The sequence below is a fragment of the Malurus melanocephalus genome, unplaced genomic scaffold, assembly GCF_030028575.1.
Source record: "Malurus melanocephalus ecotype Western Australia unplaced genomic scaffold, MMel_1.1 scaffold_343, whole genome shotgun sequence".
Classification (NCBI taxonomy): Eukaryota; Metazoa; Chordata; class Aves; order Passeriformes; family Maluridae; genus Malurus; species Malurus melanocephalus.
In genome coordinates, this window is record NW_026623575.1 from 734607 (window position 1) to 755513 (window position 20907).

General features: G+C 37.0%; 1 protein-coding gene across 2 annotated transcripts in view; it reads left to right on the plus strand.

Annotated features, from left to right (window-relative positions):
- The window catches only part of WDR33 (WD repeat domain 33), a 68548-nt gene that overhangs the window by 9547 nt on the left and 38094 nt on the right, over nucleotides 1-20907 (plus strand). For both annotated transcript variants that reach the window (XM_057378164.1, XM_057378163.1), the window contains exons 2-7: nucleotides 6688-6912; nucleotides 8648-8716; nucleotides 9161-9265; nucleotides 9902-9997; nucleotides 10466-10617; nucleotides 12371-12468. In XM_057378164.1, coding sequence (XP_057234147.1) covers nucleotides 6709-6912; nucleotides 8648-8716; nucleotides 9161-9265; nucleotides 9902-9997; nucleotides 10466-10617; nucleotides 12371-12468 — 724 coding nt within the window. In that variant the 5' untranslated portion in view covers nucleotides 6688-6708. The remainder of the gene's footprint in view (nucleotides 1-6687; nucleotides 6913-8647; nucleotides 8717-9160; nucleotides 9266-9901; nucleotides 9998-10465; nucleotides 10618-12370; nucleotides 12469-20907) is intronic.

The window sequence follows — 20907 nt, forward strand, 5'->3', positions numbered from 1 at the left end:
CTTGGTTCACAAATAAAGTACAATAGAGAATGGTCACAGATGCATGTTGGGAGCACAGCATTAGAGCCCAGGGAAAATGTACTCACTGCAGAGAACAGGGATGTTGCATAATAGCAGTGTTGTGTAACACAGGTCAGTTTTTCCCTTGTTTTTTGATTTGGTGTATTATGGACCTCCAGCACTTGTAGATAATTAGGGGATCTCTCAAACTGTAAGAATGGTTTTGGTTTTACATTTAAACTTCCTGTACTCACATCTGCACGCCTTGTAGAAAATTTTTTGAGATATGCATATAAAAATGCACAAAATTGCATGCTGCAGTGCCTTTATGTAATTCAAAGTGGGAATAAGGTTTTTAAATACTCAGAGGTCAAGAACCTTACCCAATTTTTTTTACTGTTACAGGTCTGCTTTTGACTAAAAAGTTGGGCAACTTTGCACTTTGTTATTGAATCTAACTTTTTATATTTATATTTTTATATTTTGTATTTCTGCTTAATACAACAATTCTCTCATAATTAGTGAGAAAGATGCCATTATGTTCTAATGAAACAGCTTAATCTGTCTTAAAATCTGTTCCAAAATAAAAATAATACAACAATGTAATAAGTACTCAAAATTACTTCAGATTTTTTATTTTTGTTTCAGAAATATGTAGAATTTACAGACATTGGATTTTGTTGTTTTGTGAATCTGATTTAATGTTTTTCCAATGCAGTAGGAAATTGAAACACTAAGCTGTTCAGGGAATTGGTCAAATTAATATGTTCTTCATTACATCTGCACTTTGGCATAGGTTTTTTTTTTTTATTCTGTGTTTTCTGAGTGAATTTATCTTATATGCAGTGAAGGAAATGTAAGATTAATATTTTATTCTGAAAAACGATGACATCTGAATAGAGCAGAAACCAAATCTCATCTGCTGTGGGAGATTAATCATTGGCAGACATGCAAATCAGTACTGGCAGATTTCAAGTGTATCTTCAGAAAACTGTTAGAAGCTTGCTGCTGCTAGTGCTGCTTTTAACATGGTTTTCATAATGTGATTTTCTGATACTTCTAGGTTTTAAGCATACCTGCAAAACTCTTGCTCCATTCCTATCAGTGAGTGAAAARAGGGAGATGTAGTAACACTGACTGAAAATTAATCTTTTGCTCAGGTTCATTTTCTGTTTAAAAGAGAAATTATTTTGGGTCTTACTAATTTAGTTTAAAATATTTGGAAGACAGTTTGCTTAAATGGTTTGCATAAACAAAGAATCCTGTATTTTCTGTGTAACTCCCTGCCTGGAAATTTTATGATTTCAAGAACTTGTCTGTCACTCTTCTCAGTCTTTATCAAGGATGGCTGGCTCTGTTTCTGTGTAATAGGGAAATGGTGTGTGTACAYGCATGTTTATTTCTTTAGAAAAAAAAAAAAAGAAAAAAGAAAAAAATTGCTGAAGATGGCAAAAATTTGAACATTTATGTCTGGAATATGCCCTTTCATATAATTCTTTTGCACTGGGAAGAGGTATGATTCCCATGAAAGGAAAAAGGCTGAGTGAGGAGACCAAGAAAGAGCTTTCCTCAGCAAGGGGAAGCCATGGAAGGATCCACTGCTGGTCTCCAGAGCAGAGATGGACATTCTCCCAAAGGACAAAAGAAAGGCAGACCTTTCGGAATGGGGATATTAAGTGATGATACACTGGAAAAAAAGGGAAAGGAATAATTTTAAAATGTATTTGATATGATTGTTTTTCAGAACTGGTATGTTTGTTCAGATGTGCTCATCGATTTCTTAATACACAAATTTAAAATGTAGAGATGCAGTTTCTCAGAGATGACTATTGACAGTAGGACTTTTTAATTTAAAAATGTTACTAAATGGAAGTTAGTTATCCATACCTTGTAGATGTAAAAGTGCTTTGCTAATCAAAGAAAGATGTATTGAACAATAAACTGAGCAAGGTGCCTTTGCATTGTGGTGTTCTTATCTTATTCTTAAGCCTCAGGAAGCTGAGATGTTTCTTCTCCAACCCTTGTTTTTCAGTGAATGTCCCAAACCATGTTTTGAACTCTTGTGTGCTTTTGCAGTGCAAATAACTACTGACAATATTCACCATTTCTGTTACACTGTAAAAGTGCTTGCATTAGGGTCTGTGTGTGTTTTGTAGTAGAACTGTATAAAACACGTGTAAAGAGGTACTGTGCAGATACCCTCAGGACATTTTTAACTCTTGCTTCCCTGTGCTGCTTTAGCCATTTCAGGGCAATGTCTTTTGAGCTTCAGCCTGTTGTGTTTAGTGGGCAGCATGGGGTTTGCAGAGTAACTGGCTCTTGCATGCTGCAGAATACCCTTAGCTACCATTTTGAACCATACTTTTCTGGTGTTCAGTTTATAACTCACTGTATTCCACCCAACTTGCTTTACCTTCAATTAAAAATAGCTATTRAATAGGAAAGACTGTTTTAGTTACCAGTTACCTCACTTCATTAATGAGCTTTATTTTTTGTGTAAACCATATTAAATATATCAAGATTGTACATAAATCAGATTTTTTTTTCTTGCAGTATTGAGCTGTCTGTAAGTAGTTTTAATGTAAGCCATGACTCCTTTTCTCCAAGCTTTACCAACTTGGTGGTTTTAGTTTGGTTTGAGTAGCCTAATTTGTTTTATTTTGATTTAGTGAAGTTATATGTGAATTGCTTTGGTTGCATGATTGAAGTCGCAATCTGTCAACTTTGAAAACTTAATGTGAGATCCATTTTTATATAAAAGGAACAATCATATCCAAATAAGATAATAAAGTATTAATGCTACTACATTAAATGCCAGTATTACCTTTGTAGCCTCATTTGTGTACATGAATTACATGGTAACCATTTTCTGTAATTGATTAATGCTGTATGTGACTTTTTGCTGGTTTTAAAAAGCAAAGAAACTCCCCAAATCCATCTGCCTTTACACCATGTTGCCCTGGGTGTGAGATAATCATCAGGTTTTTCCATTTTTAACTCTCTTCTCCAGTAACATTCCTCCAATTATTTGCTATCTTTAATAGACCTGGCATCCTTATGGCACTACTTGGTAACAATGAAAGGCTTTCTTTGTAGTCTCTGTATCCCCAAATAGAGAATCTGATAAAGGTACATGGAAAAATGGAATACAAAAATAAACTTAACCTTCWAATTATGATAAGGGTATAATGAACTAGAAGAAAAAGCAATTGATTGACAACATTACTGTCCAGAAACAATAAAATAAGAGCTGACTTATGCCAGGTATTGGAAAAAAAATCTTCCTGTTGCTTCTAATTATGTGAATTAAGGAAAAGGTGGTTTCTTCTATTTAAACCCCTGTTGATGAACTCTARAATAAAGAAAAAGTTTGGTACTTTGCTTAAAATAGGAAATTGAATGTTGCTKCACTGTTGTCTTCTAATATTTTTTGCATGTTTCTTTTCACACTGCCAGTACAAAAGGAGCATTAGCTAACAGGCATGCTGAATTCTGACATTGTAGTTGATAAAAAGGATCTTAAGGAGASCCTGTTCAGGCCTTGGTTTGTCCCAACGAAAAAATACCAGTAGGAGACTGATAACTTAAACATTAAAAAAGTATATTTGTCTGACTGGAGTAGAGGTCTTTGGAAAAGAAATACTCTAGTTTAATTTGATAATTGTGTGCCAAAACCCTTTCTTTCTAAAGCTGCTTTGTTTGGAAGCTTCACTTGGGGTGTATATGCACTCAGGTATATGCATGTRCACACATTTTTTATTTATGTATTCATCGATTATATACTTGTCATATGCACAAATGATGTGATGAGGATATTATGTGGATAAAACATAATATTTGAGGCAATTTTTAGAAGAAAATGGTCCTGAGCAACTGGATAAACAAAACTTTTTGCAGTGTTTGCAAATGCTGGTAGAGGGCTTTTTGTGATAGAGGCWGTGATCTCAAAAGTTCAAGGAATGTTTCATTTTTCTAATCCTGTGTCATCTCCCCATCTTGTTGTTGTAGTTGTGATGTCACTTATTGTCATAATCATGATTRTGGAAGGCTCTATAGGCATAGAGGTGTAATAAACATGTTTTTATGTCTTTGGTCCTAGTTTGTGCTGCTATGGATTACATCTTAAGTGAAGGTTATTTATACTAATTTAAGCTTGCCACTGGTTGGACTCAGCTAAAACTATTGCAATCTAAATTCACCCATATTGTACTTAATGCTTTATTGACCACTGGTTGTAATGCAGAAAATTTCTTCAGCAGATTTTTTTTTTCCTGGAACATGAAGTATTAGCTTGTTGATTTGCATTATTTTCCTAAAAAGGGATTTTTATGTAATGTTTTCTTGCAAATAAAGCTGATCAAATTTTTTTTTTGAAGCCCCAGCATATATCTTTGTCTGCATTCTTGGTCTCAGTTCTTGACACTTATTTTTGCATTGCCCATTAGRGAGTACAGATGCATGGTTTTGATAGAGTATCTTCTTCCCTCTGCTTTAGAGCACCGATTAATGTGAAAGAGTGTCAAACTTCAGACTTGAGAAAGGGAAATTTTATCTGTTTCTAGGTCTTCTTGTGGTGTGTTGTTTTTTGTGGATTTTTTGGGACTGTGTTCGTTTTTGTTATTTTTTTTTTCCTCAGACAATTGAATAATCATTAAAACTACATTTAGGAGACTTAATGGACTTGAGTGTTTAATGCCAGCTTGTTCTGCCCATTCGAAGAAGCCACTTTCTGTTTTTTGCTGTAAATACCCTACAATAAAATTTTGCCTTTGACATTTAACACTTGAAACCTTCTGTACAACAGTTTGATACCTCCTGCCAAAGTTGTAAGAGAATTCGAGTTAGCAGTCGGGGTGACTTGAAGTAATTCCTGCAGGAGAAAGTTGAATACCTTGTTTCAGGCAACTTTTGTGTTGTAGTAGCTGTGTGTTACGGGGGTGTTTGGGGTGGGGGTGTTGGGACACACGTGTCTGATTAGTCCCCCTGTTATTTGGGCAGCTTTTTGGCAAATGAGCCCTCAGCCGCCAGATGAAGGTTTGTTTTTTGAAAGCTGCTCTCTGTCTGCCCCCTCCCCCCTTTCATTCCGGTTACCACCTTGATCTAATAATATGCTATACCTACCAAAGGTGTAACATTTCCTCACTTCGTTTAAGGAAATGTGCTGTTTTAGTYTGGACTTGTTTGTGTTAAATGGAGACAAGTTGTAATGGCTTTAGTGTGGSAGTTGTTTGTGTAGCAGAACTGGGTGCTGTAGGCTTGTTTTATACTTGTCACACTTTGTTAGCAGTGAAAAGGAGTGTGTAAGTCCTAAGTTTGCAGAGCTAATCACTGCTCTGCGCCAACAGACTCACTGATATTTATTTAAAAGACAATCTACTCCTGGTRATWAGRAAGAACCTCTTAAAAAGARTCAAACTCTACACTGCTTTTARACAGTCCTTTATAKCTAACATYTCTATCTTAGCTTTATTTTGCTACTTAAAAAATGGAAATTTTTTGAACTTATTGGGATCTAAAAAAGCAAGATAAAATTGAAAATTTGGCAGTGAAACAACTTTTCAATTCTTTCAAATTGAGGATATGAGTATTTTAACTACTTAGGAAAGTGCATTCATGAATTTATAAGAAGATTACGTAAYCTTTTTTTTAAAAGAAATCTACTATTTCCTTTTTTTCTTATTACATGCACTTTGCATCTGTGTAAATACTCAATTCTTTATGATATGAGAGTTCCTAGGTGTTTTTTAATTCCCTTGATGACAGTGCCCATTTCTYTTGGTTTAAAATGTTTTCCAAAGTGAGTTCAGGATGTGGGGGAGAGCATGTTCAAAATGAAGTTTTAACTTTCATTGGTTTGGCATCTGTCAGTTCTTAGTCGGAAAGTTAGTATATATTTAAAGATTKTGTATATTGTAGTTTTCAGCTCTGAAGGAGTTGCTATGATCTTATAATTTAAGGATTTTTTGGGCTTAAAAATTAGGTTTTGCAGTCATTTTCCTCTGTCAGAAATATTCTGAATATTGCAATTTTCTCCCTGCACCTCACATTTTCTGAATATTCTCTGTGAGTCTTGTTGTGGGGGAAATAGAYTCAGTTATATTTATCAAACCTTGTTAAAGATGTAAGCAATTTATTCTGCAGTAATGGAAATGAAAGTGTACCTACCACTACAAAGTGATTTGTGGTCCATTTGCAAGAAGTATTGTGAAAGGAGTGTAATTTTATTTTTAGGTCCTAGAATAAGATGCTGAGTAAACCTTTGAAAACTTTTTCTCTTTGAATGGTTAAATTAATTTATGAATTAAGTGGTGTTTCCTATTTTTATACTGAATCTGAAATCTCCCCTGTTGAAGGATCTTGCAATTCCTTGCACTTATTTATACTGTTTTACTGAGGACATTCTTTTCTTGCACATTTTCAGTTTAGGGATGGTAATGCAAACTTAATAGTGATGTATTTCAATACAGAATTTCTCTTGATAGAGAACAAAAGTATTTAACTGCTTTGATGTTGGTGCTATGTGACACAAGGGAAAAATAATTATTCAGAGGAACCTGCAATTTTTTTTTTCCAAGAAATGGTAATTTCTGAAGTTGTYAGTCATCCTTGTAAACTGAAGTTAGGGGAGATCCTCATGTGGGATTTTTGTCATTACTGTGTGCTAATGTAGCGTTTCACTTTTTGCAGTCTTTCAGAAAGGAGGTAGCCATGGCCACAGAAATTGGCTCCCCGCCGCGCTTTTTCCACATGCCGAGGTTCCAGCACCAGGCGCCTCGGCAGCTGTTCTACAAAAGGCCTGACTTTGCACAGCAGCAAGCCATGCAGCAGCTCACCTTYGATGGGAAACGGATGAGAAAAGCTGTCAACAGAAAGACCATAGACTACAACCCCTCTGTAATTAAATATTTGGAGGTTAGTAAAATAATTTTCTGGTTTTGTTTGAAAACCTCTTTTTCTTCTTGAAATTTTGGGTTGTGCTTTTCAATTTCCWTGGAGCRGTCTGGAATACTGGARGATCTACTACTGCATTTTCAACCAATATTACAAATGCTTGTAAATTTGGTATATTGTGAATAAAAAGGAGAGGTTGAGTATTGCTAATAAAAAACTTTGTTTTGTGTATTTTGTGTAAATACCAACTTCTCTGTTTTGTCTTGAAATTCCAAGTTGACGTGCAGTTGAATATCTTGTGTAATGCTCTGACTTTTCATAAAAACTCATTATAAAGTAGTTGTTCTTATTTTTGTTTTGAAATAAAAATTTTCCAAAATGGAAGATGAATCATTATCCCTTCTCTTCTGAAAGAGGAGGAAGGACATTAAAAATGTTTTCTCATCATTTTACTAAATAGCGCTTCAGCTTGCAGTGTGGTCTCTGAAAGTCCCTTTCTATGTGGTTTATAGAGAAAAACTGTAATGTTAAGTTCTACTGAAGAAATGTTTCTGTAAAAATGCTTATTTATTTAACCTGTCAGGATGGCATTATTTTCCCCAAGAAATACAATTTCCTCATCCAAGATTTACTCTACAAATATTGGACATTAGCCTAGAAGAAATAGAATGAAATATCAATACTGGTRTAGTTGCAACTGCAACAGAAACATTGCAAAAATGTGATGAAATTAATTGCAAAAATGTGATTAAATGGGTGGTGCATGATTATAGACCAATCTGTTATGTTTTAGGATCTATTTGCACATCAAACATTTTAAACATACTCTTATGGTTTAGGAATGCCCCAAAAGAGATTCTATTCATAGGGGACTATCCTAAAAAATATTTTAGAAGTCCAGACCTTTTTACTGTGGCAGAAATAAGCACTCTCAAAATTCTGTTCATTAAATCAGTAACAACATGCAAGCAAAAAGTCAGATCTTCATCTGCTGGCTTCAGTACTACTGATTTAATTTTGTGTGGTTCTGTTAAAGAAAAAAAACCCATCAAACAAATGTGTAATTTGCTCTTTGCTTAAGAAGTTGTAGCAAACTGTAGGGGTGTATGCTGGGAATGTTTTACCTAGAAATGTAACTTGTTTCCAGTGTGTGTGCAGATTCAAATTGGTAGGGTGTGTGGARCAAAGCTGAAATAATTGATTTCGTTCTAAATTGATGAGAAGTGTTTCTGAAAAGGTTTTGTTTGATAAGTCATGAAATTTGTTTGATGATGGAAGGTGCTGTTATCCTTTGGTCTTCTAAGTTTYATCCATTTGAATGTATTGTCTTCATGCTTGCGCTGCAGAAGGTCCCTTTGTAGCTCGTGTGGATTTCCCTTGGTGTTCAGCAGCACAGCTGCTATTGGTGTCAATCCTCATCCTGAATATAAAGCTTTGACTCTGGGCAGCCAAATACCACTGTCTGTGCCACAATCATGTGCCTTGTTACATAGGACCGATGCTTTCTTGGTGCTAAGCTTCAGTTTCAAAGGAGTTGCTTCAATCTGGTGAAATTAACACTTTAAACATTCCTGACTCATTTGGTGATAAATTCCACATGTTCCTTTTCTTGAGTCCAAAGTCTTAACAGAGTTCATTCTAAGATCATTGGAGCACTTGGGAATTTCCCAAACTGGATCTCCATGCGTTTGTTATTTTCTGTTATTTAACAATGTAGTACAGTGTTATGAACCAGGAGCTGTTCTCTTCTTTCCAGAATAGAGTATGGCAGAGAGACCAACGAGATATGCGAGCGATCCAGCCTGATGCAGGATATTATAATGATGTAAGTAAAATTGTCCTATTCACTGRTSAAGTTCTGCAGATAAAATTTGTCAAGAAAATAGGAAGGATTCTGTATGTCAGCTGAGGTTATTTTTGTGTCGGCAAAAAGCTTTAAAGTTATTAAAGTTATTTTCACTCTACATTGTTTTGTTCTGTTGGAATCCATGTCCATGAAGGGATCTTAAAGTTGGACAGGCTTTTAATTTCTGTGAATTAAAAAAATTCACTGTGAACTGTGCACTGAGGTTTCAGATCTGTTGTGGAAGATGCTGTTTATGGATGTTGTTAAATCATGCAGACTTTGAAACACTTCTGCCAACTTACTTTGATAATATCCCTGCAAATGACAACCTTGCTTTCCAGAAATTGGTGTTTAGAATGTGTGCTTTTCTTGAAGTTTCTGATTTAAATGTCATTAGTAAAACTTTTCTTTTTTCTTTTACAGTTGGTCCCTCCTATAGGAATGCTAAATAACCCTATGAATGCTGTGACAACAAAATTTGTTCGGACATCTACTAATAAAGTAAAATGCCCAGTGTTTGTTGTCAGGGTGAGTACAGTGTTGGAATTACTTAGTTGTTATGTCTTATTTTAAATTAAACTGATTTTTAACTGAATAAACAAAATGGCAGTTAAAGCATCTTCAAATAAAACTAGCATGTGGAATGCATGGACTACTTCTGTGTCCAGTCTTTCTGTAGAGGGTTTTAGGAAAATAAATGGTAAAGTCTGAGTACACAAGAGTTCTTACTCTCAGAGTTTGAGGTGCAATTCCTACTTCCCTCATTACATATCAGAGAGCTGACATATCTTGACTCAAAAGAAAGGAAATTTGGTCTCTGTGCAGTTTGAGTCTCACAGCAGCTTTTAACAATTTCTCGATGATGTCAGAAGTATTGTTTAGTATGGATATTGTGTGCTAGAAATGAATTGGTGCCAATAAACTGTTTCTTCTCTACAACTAGAGTTTTTCATTGTTTTTACAGTGGGCTTTGTCCTGTTGTTACAAAAGTCARAAATATTCCGGAACAGTTCTGCATTTTTGCCTTCTCACATCCTCTAGAAAGTCATTTAGTTGCTTCCATTTCCACAGAGTCCCTGAAGAATCCCATAATTTATTTGGAGAATTGTGAAGAAATATTTGAATGTCATATTTGCACAGTTTAGTTAAATATTTCTTTTGCAGTGGACTCCTGAGGGGAGACGCTTGGTCACTGGTGCATCTAGTGGGGAGTTCACTTTATGGAATGGATTGACTTTCAATTTTGAAACAATATTGCAGGTAAAGTAGTCTGTCAAGATTTCTGTGTATTTCCTTAAGGTCTTGGAGCATGTTTTAGGAACRCATCTTCACCCTGTTCATCATGGGTCTGTGGTCTGAGTGGTAATGGGAGCCTTGGAGGTCTTTTATTCTGCTCTGATCCCATGTCAGGCTGTGATTACAGGCAATTCACTTACTGCTTCTCATTCCACCTTCATCTGCTATAGTAACTGTTCTCAAGAATGTACTATGAGTATTTGTAATAATAAACACACTTTGGAAACAAAGTGCAAATACTCTTACTATTTGGAAGATCATTGTATRCAGAGTAAGGGATTTTTTCCCAGAACATCTTTAATCTAATTAGATCATCATTGTTCTCATCTCCTCATTGCAGCTGTTAAGTTGGAACTTTAGTAACTTCAGTGTTTGTGTGGATCAGACAGTATTTGAATGTGTTTGCTAGAAGTTCTGTTTCTGAATTTGCAGGCTCACGACAGCCCTGTAAGGGCAATGACTTGGTCACACAATGATATGTGGATGCTGACAGCAGACCACGGGGGATATGTGAAATACTGGCAGTCCAACATGAACAACGTCAAGATGTTCCAGGCACATAAGGAGGCGATTAGAGAGGCCAGGTTTATACACAATATACCATTTTCTGTAGTACCTATTGCCATGATTAGACTGTTCTCTAAGTGTATTCTGAGTGCAGAAATGCATGGGTTCTGTCAGATTCTGGGAAACTTCCTGCACCACATAAACACAATATTTCCTCTTGTTTCCACATTCTCACCGTTTTGCTGGCACCTTTCTGACTTAGTATTGTCCCAATATCCGCCTCTGCAATATGTTAGAGATGTATTTGTCTGCCGCATTTTGCACTGGTATTCTTTTCATTTTTATATGGTGACGATGTGTATCAGTTATTCCTTTTTATACGCACTGTGTAAGACAACAATTTCATTCCAAATAAAGAATTCAGTCTTTAATAATCTAACTGAATAAAATATAAAGCCTTCAGAAATAAAACACCTGCATAGTTCTCACAAAATAATAAAACACTAAATAAAGTGAAGAACTGCTTGGCTTGGTGAAGCCAAGACTTCCAGTAATACTAAATACCCACGCAGACTGCCACATACAGAAGTCTAATGTTAATACTGAATGGGTTCTTCRAGCTTGAAACTGTAAGAAAGCCATTGAAAAGAAGATTGTAGGKTATTCTCTTGGTTCAGTGTTGATTGCCTCAGTTGTGCAAATGTCTATATAAAAATCTAATCTAAAGTGATACTTAYCAGTAAGATGAAAAAGAAGGGTGTTTCTAGAGCAAACCTGCATAGATTTTTTAGTACATGTTTTTAAAGTAAGYCTGAAGAGAAGCTGCAGATCCCAAATGATGCTAAAACAACGTTTCTTTGGGTTCAGGTGCTGGCCCTTGGTGGTAAAGGTTCTCTGCCACCAACTCACTTCCCACTAAAGTCACCATTTTTCTTGGTAGGGTGCAGCATTTTCTGCCAGAGTTTGGTTATGAGAAGTGCTAACTTTGGATTCAGTTACTGTCTGACTGTCATGGTCATGCACTGAATTTCTCTCCTACTGAAGGCCCTTTCTTGATCATAAAGATCTAGGATTTCACAAGGGCTCCCTCATGGTCTTTCACTGCACCAGAAAGAAAGTTGAGTGCCTGTCAGTTGTTGGAGGTGTTCTGGCCCTATTCACATGGTTAAATAACACCTTGCTTTTCCAGTGACTTTCATCAATCAATGTTAATTGCTGAATCTGGAAGCTGCTTATRTGTCTGTAGGATTCTTTTCACGTTGTTGGTGGGGTGTAATAAGAGGGAGTGTTTCCAAATTGCTTTTATAAATGATATGTTTGTTTTATATAGTTGGCTTTTTTTCAACAGTTAAACCAAGTAGCATTTTCTTGTAACCAGCTTTCCCTTATTTTTTGCTTCTCTGCTGCAAAGCACCTGTGGCTGAAGAGTTTTTTTCCTAAGAACTATTCTCCTGTGCTTCTACGCAGTGTCACTTTCTTATGGTATTACCGAACATGAAAATCTAGGGTGACCATTACCAAATCATATTGATGTTGCTTCTCATCCTGCAGAGAAGGCACTACTGTGTGCAGTCACAGATAGGAAGGTGCTAAGAATAAATGAGATTTTTTCCTCGTTTGACAGGGGACTGCAATGCAATAGTGATCTTATGCTAAATTCTTGTGATGAAGTGCCGTTTGGCAGGCACTGTATTCACTTAAAAAGTGCCTTTGTTCAAATGCCTCCTTCAGTGTATAACACATTACAGTATAATTTTGCCCTGTCTGAGAAGCATAGATAATCTGTTAAATGCTGACTTCTTTCCCCTGCTGTGTGTCTTCATGTAACAGTTTCTCACCCACGGATAATAAATTTGCTACATGCTCTGACGACGGCACTGTTAGAATCTGGGACTTTCTACGTTGCCATGAGGAGAGAATTCTTCGAGGTATGTGTACTGAAAGTACTGATTGGGGTATTTCAAGAGGGGGAAAACCTTTTTTTTTAACTAGGTATTCACAATACAGAAGTATCAACTTTGTATACAATTTTTGTCTTAAATGCTCCAAACAAGTTTTTGTTTGGCTGCTGCTGTMGGTGCCTTATATTCAGAGAGGCTGCAGTTCACGATGCATTACACCATTTATTCTCCACTTCAGCTCTAAACAATGGAGGTGGATAGAAGGACATTTTACTGCTCCCAATGTATTAGAAACAGCTGTTTCTGGATCAGGAATACATTTATCTTTCTCCAAAGCTTAATCTTTGTGACTGCTGTTGTTTCAGCACGTGCATCTTCATGCAGAGGGCTTCATTCTTTTCACAGCTGTGCCTTCCATTCTGATTTCTTCAGAGGCAAGGTAGTAATTACTCATTCCTTAAGAGGAAAAGGKTATTTAAGTAGAGAAAACAAGTAAATTTTGATCACATAATTCATAGCACAGGCAAATAATCCTATCTTTGGTTAAGGTTTTCTGTTCAACATCTATGTACACTAAGTTCTGGTGCCTTTCCACTGACCTTCTTGAGCCTGTCTCCTTCTCTTGCTGCCRTCCAATGASCAATAACAGTAACTTCTGACAGCTMTTCCTTTTTCGCAGAGATGTCCAAGGTACATAAGAGAATGTAGTAAAAAGCTGTTATGAGACTGGGGCTTGTAGATTTGCAGAAGGTATGTAATAAAAACAAGGGCTTTCAGTTTTAARTGTGTGAGCTTGTTCAGTGCTTTCCTAAATTAAGGATTTTTTTTTTTTTAAATGGTGCCTCCAACTTGGACCTGCATTCCATATTTCATGAAGTAGAGCTCTCCCTGTTTCTTTTGACTCATAAGCTCTCCTCTTGTTTTACAAGCATGTTGCTTTTGAACATCACTACTTTGCAAAGACACTGAGCTTCAGCATTATTGCAGTGATGATATTTTAACAACATGTGTCCATAGACTTTATAATAGGTGTGTTCATTCCAGGACCTGACAAAAGAATTTCTAGTTTATATCATTTACACCTGTTACTCTGGAAGGCCTCAAACAGATTTGGCAGTTATGCTTGATGCTTTACAAAGAAATCACTCTACAYGTAACATGTTCTATACCCTCCTCCAGGTATGTACTAACCATGTGGAGGAAATAGGGATTGCCTCCATGCAGAGTTGTCAAGGTTATAAAAATCCCTCCACTTCTATCTTCTTTCAACATTCTGCGGAAGGTAGAAGAAAAGCATTTAATTTAGGCTCTAGAGAACAGAACTTGCACTAGGTGTTCTTCTGTTACTTTGTGTATTTTAATATTGTGACTAGACCTTGGAATTATCCTAAAGTTTTGTACASTTTATACATCTCAACATTCAATTTTTAGTTTGCACAGTAGTTCTATAAAGAATAGATTTGCTTCTACCTATGTCATATACCCACAGTACACTTCACCTTTTGTGTAAGTTGGAAAAGGTTTGAAAACTTCATGTTTTTGGATGAAAATGATCAGGGCAGATTATTCTTGTTTCTACTATCAGATAAGCAAAAAAAACCAAGCCCAAAAAAAACCCTCAAAAGTACAACCTTTCACTTTTGTTATTTGGAGGTTAGCATTTAATGGCTTTAAGATACTGATCTTCAGCTTTTGGCTTCTCCATGTGCMTTCTGCTTTTACATGGTTATAAGTGTGACCTGTAAAACTTTGCTTAATACAGTCTTCAGATTGTCTAGATRCTCATGCCATTGCCAACCAGAGTTAGTGATTGTAAATTAAAATTTAGGTACCACTGCATCAAAAGTATTTCATTACGTACAGATACTGTTCAGATCAAATATAATGCTGAGAAATTATTTTTATTTTCTACTTTCACACATCATATGATTATTCGGGATAATATTGTGCTGTGAAGTTGAAAGACCTCTACAGTGTCCTTTAGGTCCACTTCACTTTGCACATTARGGTGTTCTTCAAATTGTCACACCAAATTATAAAAATCAGCTGTAACTCAGGTTGCAGGCAGATGTATTAATAAAAAAGATTAGTACTCACAGGGATAATATGTCAATATATTTGGGGTTTTTTACTGATTTTTCAACAACAAATTAAGGAACATCTTTTGAAAAACAGATTTGAAGATTCTAATGATAAGGAATGCTTTTAAAGCAATTCTGTAGAGAGCATTGAAGTTACTGGGATAAACTTTGCTAATTTAAAAAAGAAAGARCTCCATAGACTTGCTGCTGGTGCTTTTGCTTGCACTGAACAAACTAATATTTATTCCTATTAATTATTTAAACTGTTCCCTTAAGAGTGGTCTGAAGCAACAATTCTAGACTTACCTTGTGAAGAGTGTTGGGAAAACAGTGGATGTGGTAAATTACATAAGAAATTACTGTTTCCTGCAGTTCYTCCAGCTGTCTGTAATAGGCTGTGCATTTTTTCAGTAGTTCGGGCTATGAATACAAGGGCTGCATAAGATACACTTAYTAACTGTATCCATGGTTTAATTCCYCAAAATTAAGATWAACAGGACACCCTCTAGGGTTCTTCATACATTGTGGCAGAGGTGCTGGGTCTCTTTTCTTCAATTTCATAAGTCCCTTTGCTGGCCAGCTTTTCACTGCTTAATGTTGCTTTGGCTGATGTTTCTGCCACCATGGCTTTCCAGGGCACAGGAGGTGCATTTTGGGCATTTAGTTAGCAGTACGTGCAGATTTACCGTGCTCTTTCTTAATACCCTAAAGAAGTAAATAGGATTAAAATCTTGTTTTCTTGCAGAACCATCTTTAAATAATTCAAGTGAATTATCTTGGAAGAACTTGTAGGTGTGGGAAATAGCATTGAGGGTCAGTTGTTTGCTTCCCCACAGCCCAGGTACTGCCTCTCTTTTCTCTTGAGGTAGAACTGCAGTGGTCCTCCTTTTGCACCAATTGCTTTTGGCTGTGTGCAATTCTGTYATGGTACCATCTTGATGATAGTAACAAGTGCAGTTTAGTGCACTTACTAAAATACACAAGAACTTTACAGATGTTAAAAAAAGTGTTCTTTTTAAAAGAAGACATGGAAAACAGGCTATAGTATGGCAATATGTTATTTTCATGACAATAATGTGTTCCTCTGAAAGGCATTTCCAATCAAACACTCTCAGGTCTTTTGTCTAAACAGTTGCAGTGAAGTTAATGCTGGAAACATTCCTGTGAGAACATACAGATAGATGACTTTTAATAGTTTTAAAAACATCTAGTGAAAAACCATATGCAGTAAAASCTTCATGTCCCTTTATTTATAAGAGAAATTATTGCTTATTTTGACTGGTGGCTGTGACGTTCTGGGTAGTGTGTGATGATACCCTGAGAATATTTTGGGTAGATCATTAATAAACACACAATTCCTTAAGTATTCCCAGCACATCGTGGGTTGCAAACAGCTTTTGGAATTCTCAATTCCCTTGTCCTTCCTTCTCCTTCCTTTCAGTCACCCAGAATCCAGTAGAAATGAGTGCTTGGGAGCACTGTAAATGTTTTCATTCAGAAGTAGAGATGAGCTCTGTGTTTCAAGGATTTCAAASTTTGCCTACCATATACAGATCTTTTGGAGAGGATGACTCCACCCAACTCTCTAAAGGATGGTGACCCATGCTTTTTAAAATACTTTGTAGATAACTTTTTCTGTTTTCTGTCTCTAAATTAGGGTAATACACTAAGCGATTTTTCAGCCAGTGTGGTAGACTTGACGAAAGATTTGTCTTATCCTAATTTGAACATTTRAAAGCAGTTGAGATTTTATTGCATTCTGCCTGGATTTGAAATTTGCAGTTTGTAACATCTAATTTTTAACACTGCCACCTACAAAATAACACATTTGTGCCTACAGAAGTCACAACAGTCATGGTAAACAGCCTTTTCATCTGCTTGCAGGTTCTGGAAAAGTGTCTCCACATCTAGTAAAACTGAAATAATTGAAGAATTATTCCTTCTATTCCATTCTTGATCTTTATTAACAAATAATGTACCATGAAGTCTCTTAAGCTCTTTACATCTATTGTATGGTTTGTATTCTCTGCACTTTCTAACTGAAGGGGAAGGATCTCTTCAGAGTTTTTTTCCCTCAGTCAAATAGCAAATCCTGTACTTACATTAGACATGAGTTCCATAGGTGAAAGGAACCTGAGGATCTACAATTTCACCTTGGTCTCTCACTTTTAAACATGCATTATTAGCTAGCTCTTAGCCTTGAAGCAAGTCACTTCTAATACAGTTTCGTTTTCTTGGAATATAATTGAAGGCCACATTGGATAATTTAAAAGAAAAAAAATCCTAACGTTGCTGTTTCCAACGTTGTTACCTTTATGTGAGGTGCTTCTTTTGTTTTCCTTGTCTCAGCAAAGAGAGAGAACTCAGCAAATTCCAGAAGTGTATGTATGTAATGACATGTTTCTTGTAAGGAGACTTATGTTGGAACCTTCATGGTTTTTTGTGGGGATTGTTCTTTGGACTGTTCAAATACCAGATATATTTGAAACATCTTCTAGTCTACTGATGCATCTCTACATGAATATTACGTTTTTCCTCAGAACACAAGCTCAGGATGAGGTGAGACTTGGCTGATAGTGGCACCAGTCATATCCATCTAGAGAGAGGAAGTTCTTGCATTTTTGAACTTAACAAGATGAACTGTTTTAGAATGCTGGTATTGGACCAGCTCAGTCTCCTCTTCGTTAGTGGATTTTTTGTTTGCCAGTTTGTGTTGCAGGTCTGATCTTCATTGATCTTCATTGCCAAAACTGAGCTGGGGCTGGGGAGAGGGGTGTTGCAGCTAAATCAGTTGAGGAGCAGCTGCAAATGGCTGTGCTTTTCATGTGCAATAGGCACAAGAAATGTTAAGGAATTTCTGTTAATAGTGAATCTGTTAGAGGTTTTTGCCCTATGCAGACAGTTCACAATCTGATGCAGGAGCCCAGTTATTCTGCTGTGCATGCTATGCCAGCAATCCTGATGTTGCTCCTTTGGTTTTTTTGTCCATGGTGGGCTCTTCATAGTTTCGTTCTCATCTCATTCGGAAATGTCTCTGCCTTTGTGAGATTAAAAGTTAACAAATATAGTATATAATCTCCTGCTTCATAAATGGAAGTTWTCAGACAACATATACTTCCCTAGCATCTTTCTCTGTACTTTGTTCAGAGTTAAGTAGCACCAAGGACTTGGAGTGTGAGTACTTATACYCTTTCCTGAGCTTATAGATAATGCCAGTCATTGCTGCTTGTTAGGATGGTGGGTGTAACCTACATTAGATGGGAAGAATCCCATCTCTTGCTTGAGGCTACTAAAAAAAATTCAGGTGTCATCTGATAAATTAGCATTATTCCTGATAGTGACTTTCAAGGCTACAGTGCATTGGTTTTCACTGTATAGGAAGCTTTTATTGAAATGTCCCCTTCTATATGGGTTAAAAGTAAAAATCCATCTGAGAGTTAAGAAACTACCTGCTGTATTGACTTATATCAGCAGTCTATTTTTGGAATATTCTGAATTGGACAAAAATTTGGAGTTGATCCCAGTAGTTGARGTGCTTGGTTTCTGTGATTAAAAGATGGTGATAGCTTCAGGCTTTAGCTCTGCTTCCTAAAACAATTCCAGGAGACTTAGAGGATATTGAAGACTGCTCTTGAACCTGGTTGCTCCTGATATGGCTCAAAATTGTAGTTCACTTGTGAGTAGCCTGAAAGTACAGCGTGCTAAGTCTTAGAGTTCCAATTCTTATCTAGAACCAGTGTTTTGAAAATCCTGAAAAATTAATGGGAAAGGAAATGCATATAATTCTCAAGGGATGGGTAAAAGAGATCATGAGACATGAGCCACAGCACAATGCTATAAAAAAAGTTACACTGCACACTTCTGTCAAGGCTTTTCATGAGATAAGAATGAGGAGACAAATGTGCAAGAAGGAGATTATTTCAGATGCAGCTTTGAAATATTTTCATCCCTTAAAATTGTCCTGAAGCTGAAAGTTATGTAATCACTCACATTGAGCCCAAGGGCAAATTTTACAATGATATTTCTAACCCATCTGTTCTGTTAAGCTTGGAGGAATATTGAGAAACCCTTGTTTCCCAGGACAGCCAGCTCTCAGTGCTGCTGAAACATGGGATGGTTCCATAAGAAGTTCTCTGCATCATTCAGATTTCATGCATCTGCTTCCTTTTGTGTGTCTGATGATTGCAAGGGGTAGATAAATACTGAACTCGGTGAAATCATTTTTACAGATTATTAGTTAGAAATACTTGAGGGATGAGAACTTTATTTCCACCAGTTGTGACTTTAGATAGAATTGAAAATAATAGGGCACAATGCTCTGTGTAGGGGTCAGGATCCACCTGCAGTGAGAACCATTGGTGCAGCTGTGAGCTTTGTCCTTCAGCCCTGCTCATGATTGTGGAGGAAGAAAAACACTGTCTTAGCAGATGACGTTAATACTAATGATAAAATGCTAAATTACGGAAGCATTTCAATGCTKATGCTAAGGTGATTCCAGTCTTCCTTTCTCAGCACAAGTGTGGGTATTGAAAAGGACTCAGACTGGGTGCCATTAAGGATGGTCTCCTGGTATCTACTCACCAGTATTTCTTATAGCAAAAGTTCCCAAAAAAAAATTATCTGGAATTTATCTTAAGCCAGTTATGTTAGTCACTTGTCTCTGATAAAGTCTTATGTGGCTAAATACTCAGAACTGGACTCTCTATTAATTAGATTTTTAATGGAATCTTTTATCTGACATACCATTTCCTCAGCATAGATAAAAGAAATTAGTTCAGAATAAGGGGTGGAAGTCTTCAAAAAATAAAAAAACACAGCTCCTTGCTGAAAATAATCCATGTCAGTCCTCAGAAACTTTCCTTGCAGTCTTCTTTRTGCCACTTGTATGGGTTAAACAAAACATTTCATTATTTAACATTTATCTTTTAGTATCCTCTAGTTACTGTACTAAAAGCTTTTGTGCATCTAGGTAAGCATAAACTTTGCAAAGCATTTGGTATTGTCTTTGCATCATTTCTATTCTACGTATTTCAGTTATTTCCTATTATTTTACATTTAGGTCTGAGTGCTRTTCTAGGTTTAGTAGTGAGACACTTGGCATTAAGTTTTATCATACGAATAGTATCACAGTTCTCATACTTGAGAGTCCATGTTCCTAGAGACATCCAGGCCCTGGGAGATGGGGAGACAGCTTGCAAACAGTTTTCCTAAAATACGGTGGCATTTTGTTCTTCCATAACTGCATTMATTTTCTCATGAGAAAGCTGGTCCTGTTCATGATACATTGCATTTTTAGGAAGACACAGTCAAAATTTAAACTGGGGAATGGGCTGAAAYGGGGTTGTGTAGCAGACCAGGAGAAAAGGGGTGGATAAGAATCCTGACTAAATCTGTGTGAAAGGTGGCTGGAAATAAGAAGCATAGGAGGTGTGAGCAAAGGGTGGAGGCTGTGTCAATATGAAAAAAACTAACAACAGCTCRTGTAAGGATTGAGAAAAGCTGATGGCAGTGTGAGAGTGGAGATGGGAATGAGGTGTGGTRGAACTTAGCAAGTCACACTCTGGGCATTTTGTGAATAATTTGGGGCAACCCCAGTCACTGGATCAGCCACAGAAGAGCCCGGGTGTTATGGCTTGGTGACACACATGGGCACAAGTGGACAGTATAGAATGTGCCAAGAGTGTGTATATACTGATCTGTGTAGTCACTGTACCCGTAACACCTTTTACATTTTGTGTTCTGTGTCATGACTTGTAGAGACTCAGATTGCTGAGCTGGAGCAGAGCTAGGAACATGCYCTCTATTTGTTCAGAAGGTGAACATGGAATGAGTCCTAGAATATGCTGAGTTGGAAGAGACCCACAAGGATCATGGAGTCCAACTCCTTAGTCTTGGTTGTTCCCAAGAGTCACACTATGTGCCCAACAGTATTGCCCAAACCCTTCTTGTGTCAGGCCTGGAGCTGTGATCACTTCCTGGGGACTCTGTTCCAGTGCTGCTTTCTTCTGGGTGAAAAACTTTCCTGGTATCCAACTTAAATCTCTCCTGACTCAGCTCTAGCCATTCCTTGGGTCCTGTCTCTTCAGGAGTGAGGAGATCAGTGGCTGCTTCTCTGCTGTCCCTCACAAGGAAGTTGTAGACTGCAGTGAGGACTCTCAGTCTCCTCCAGGCTGAACAGATCAAATGACCATYGCTGCTCCCCGTATGGTTTCGCCTCCAGACCTTTCACAATCCTCATGGCCTCCTGTGAACTCTGTGTAAATCTTTTTTATCCTGTGGTGCCCAAACCTGCCCCCAGGACTCGAGGCGAGGCTGCCCCAGTGCAGAGCAGAGCAGGACAATCCCCTCCCTGGCCCATGTGGCATGGCCTGRTGCTCCCTAGGAC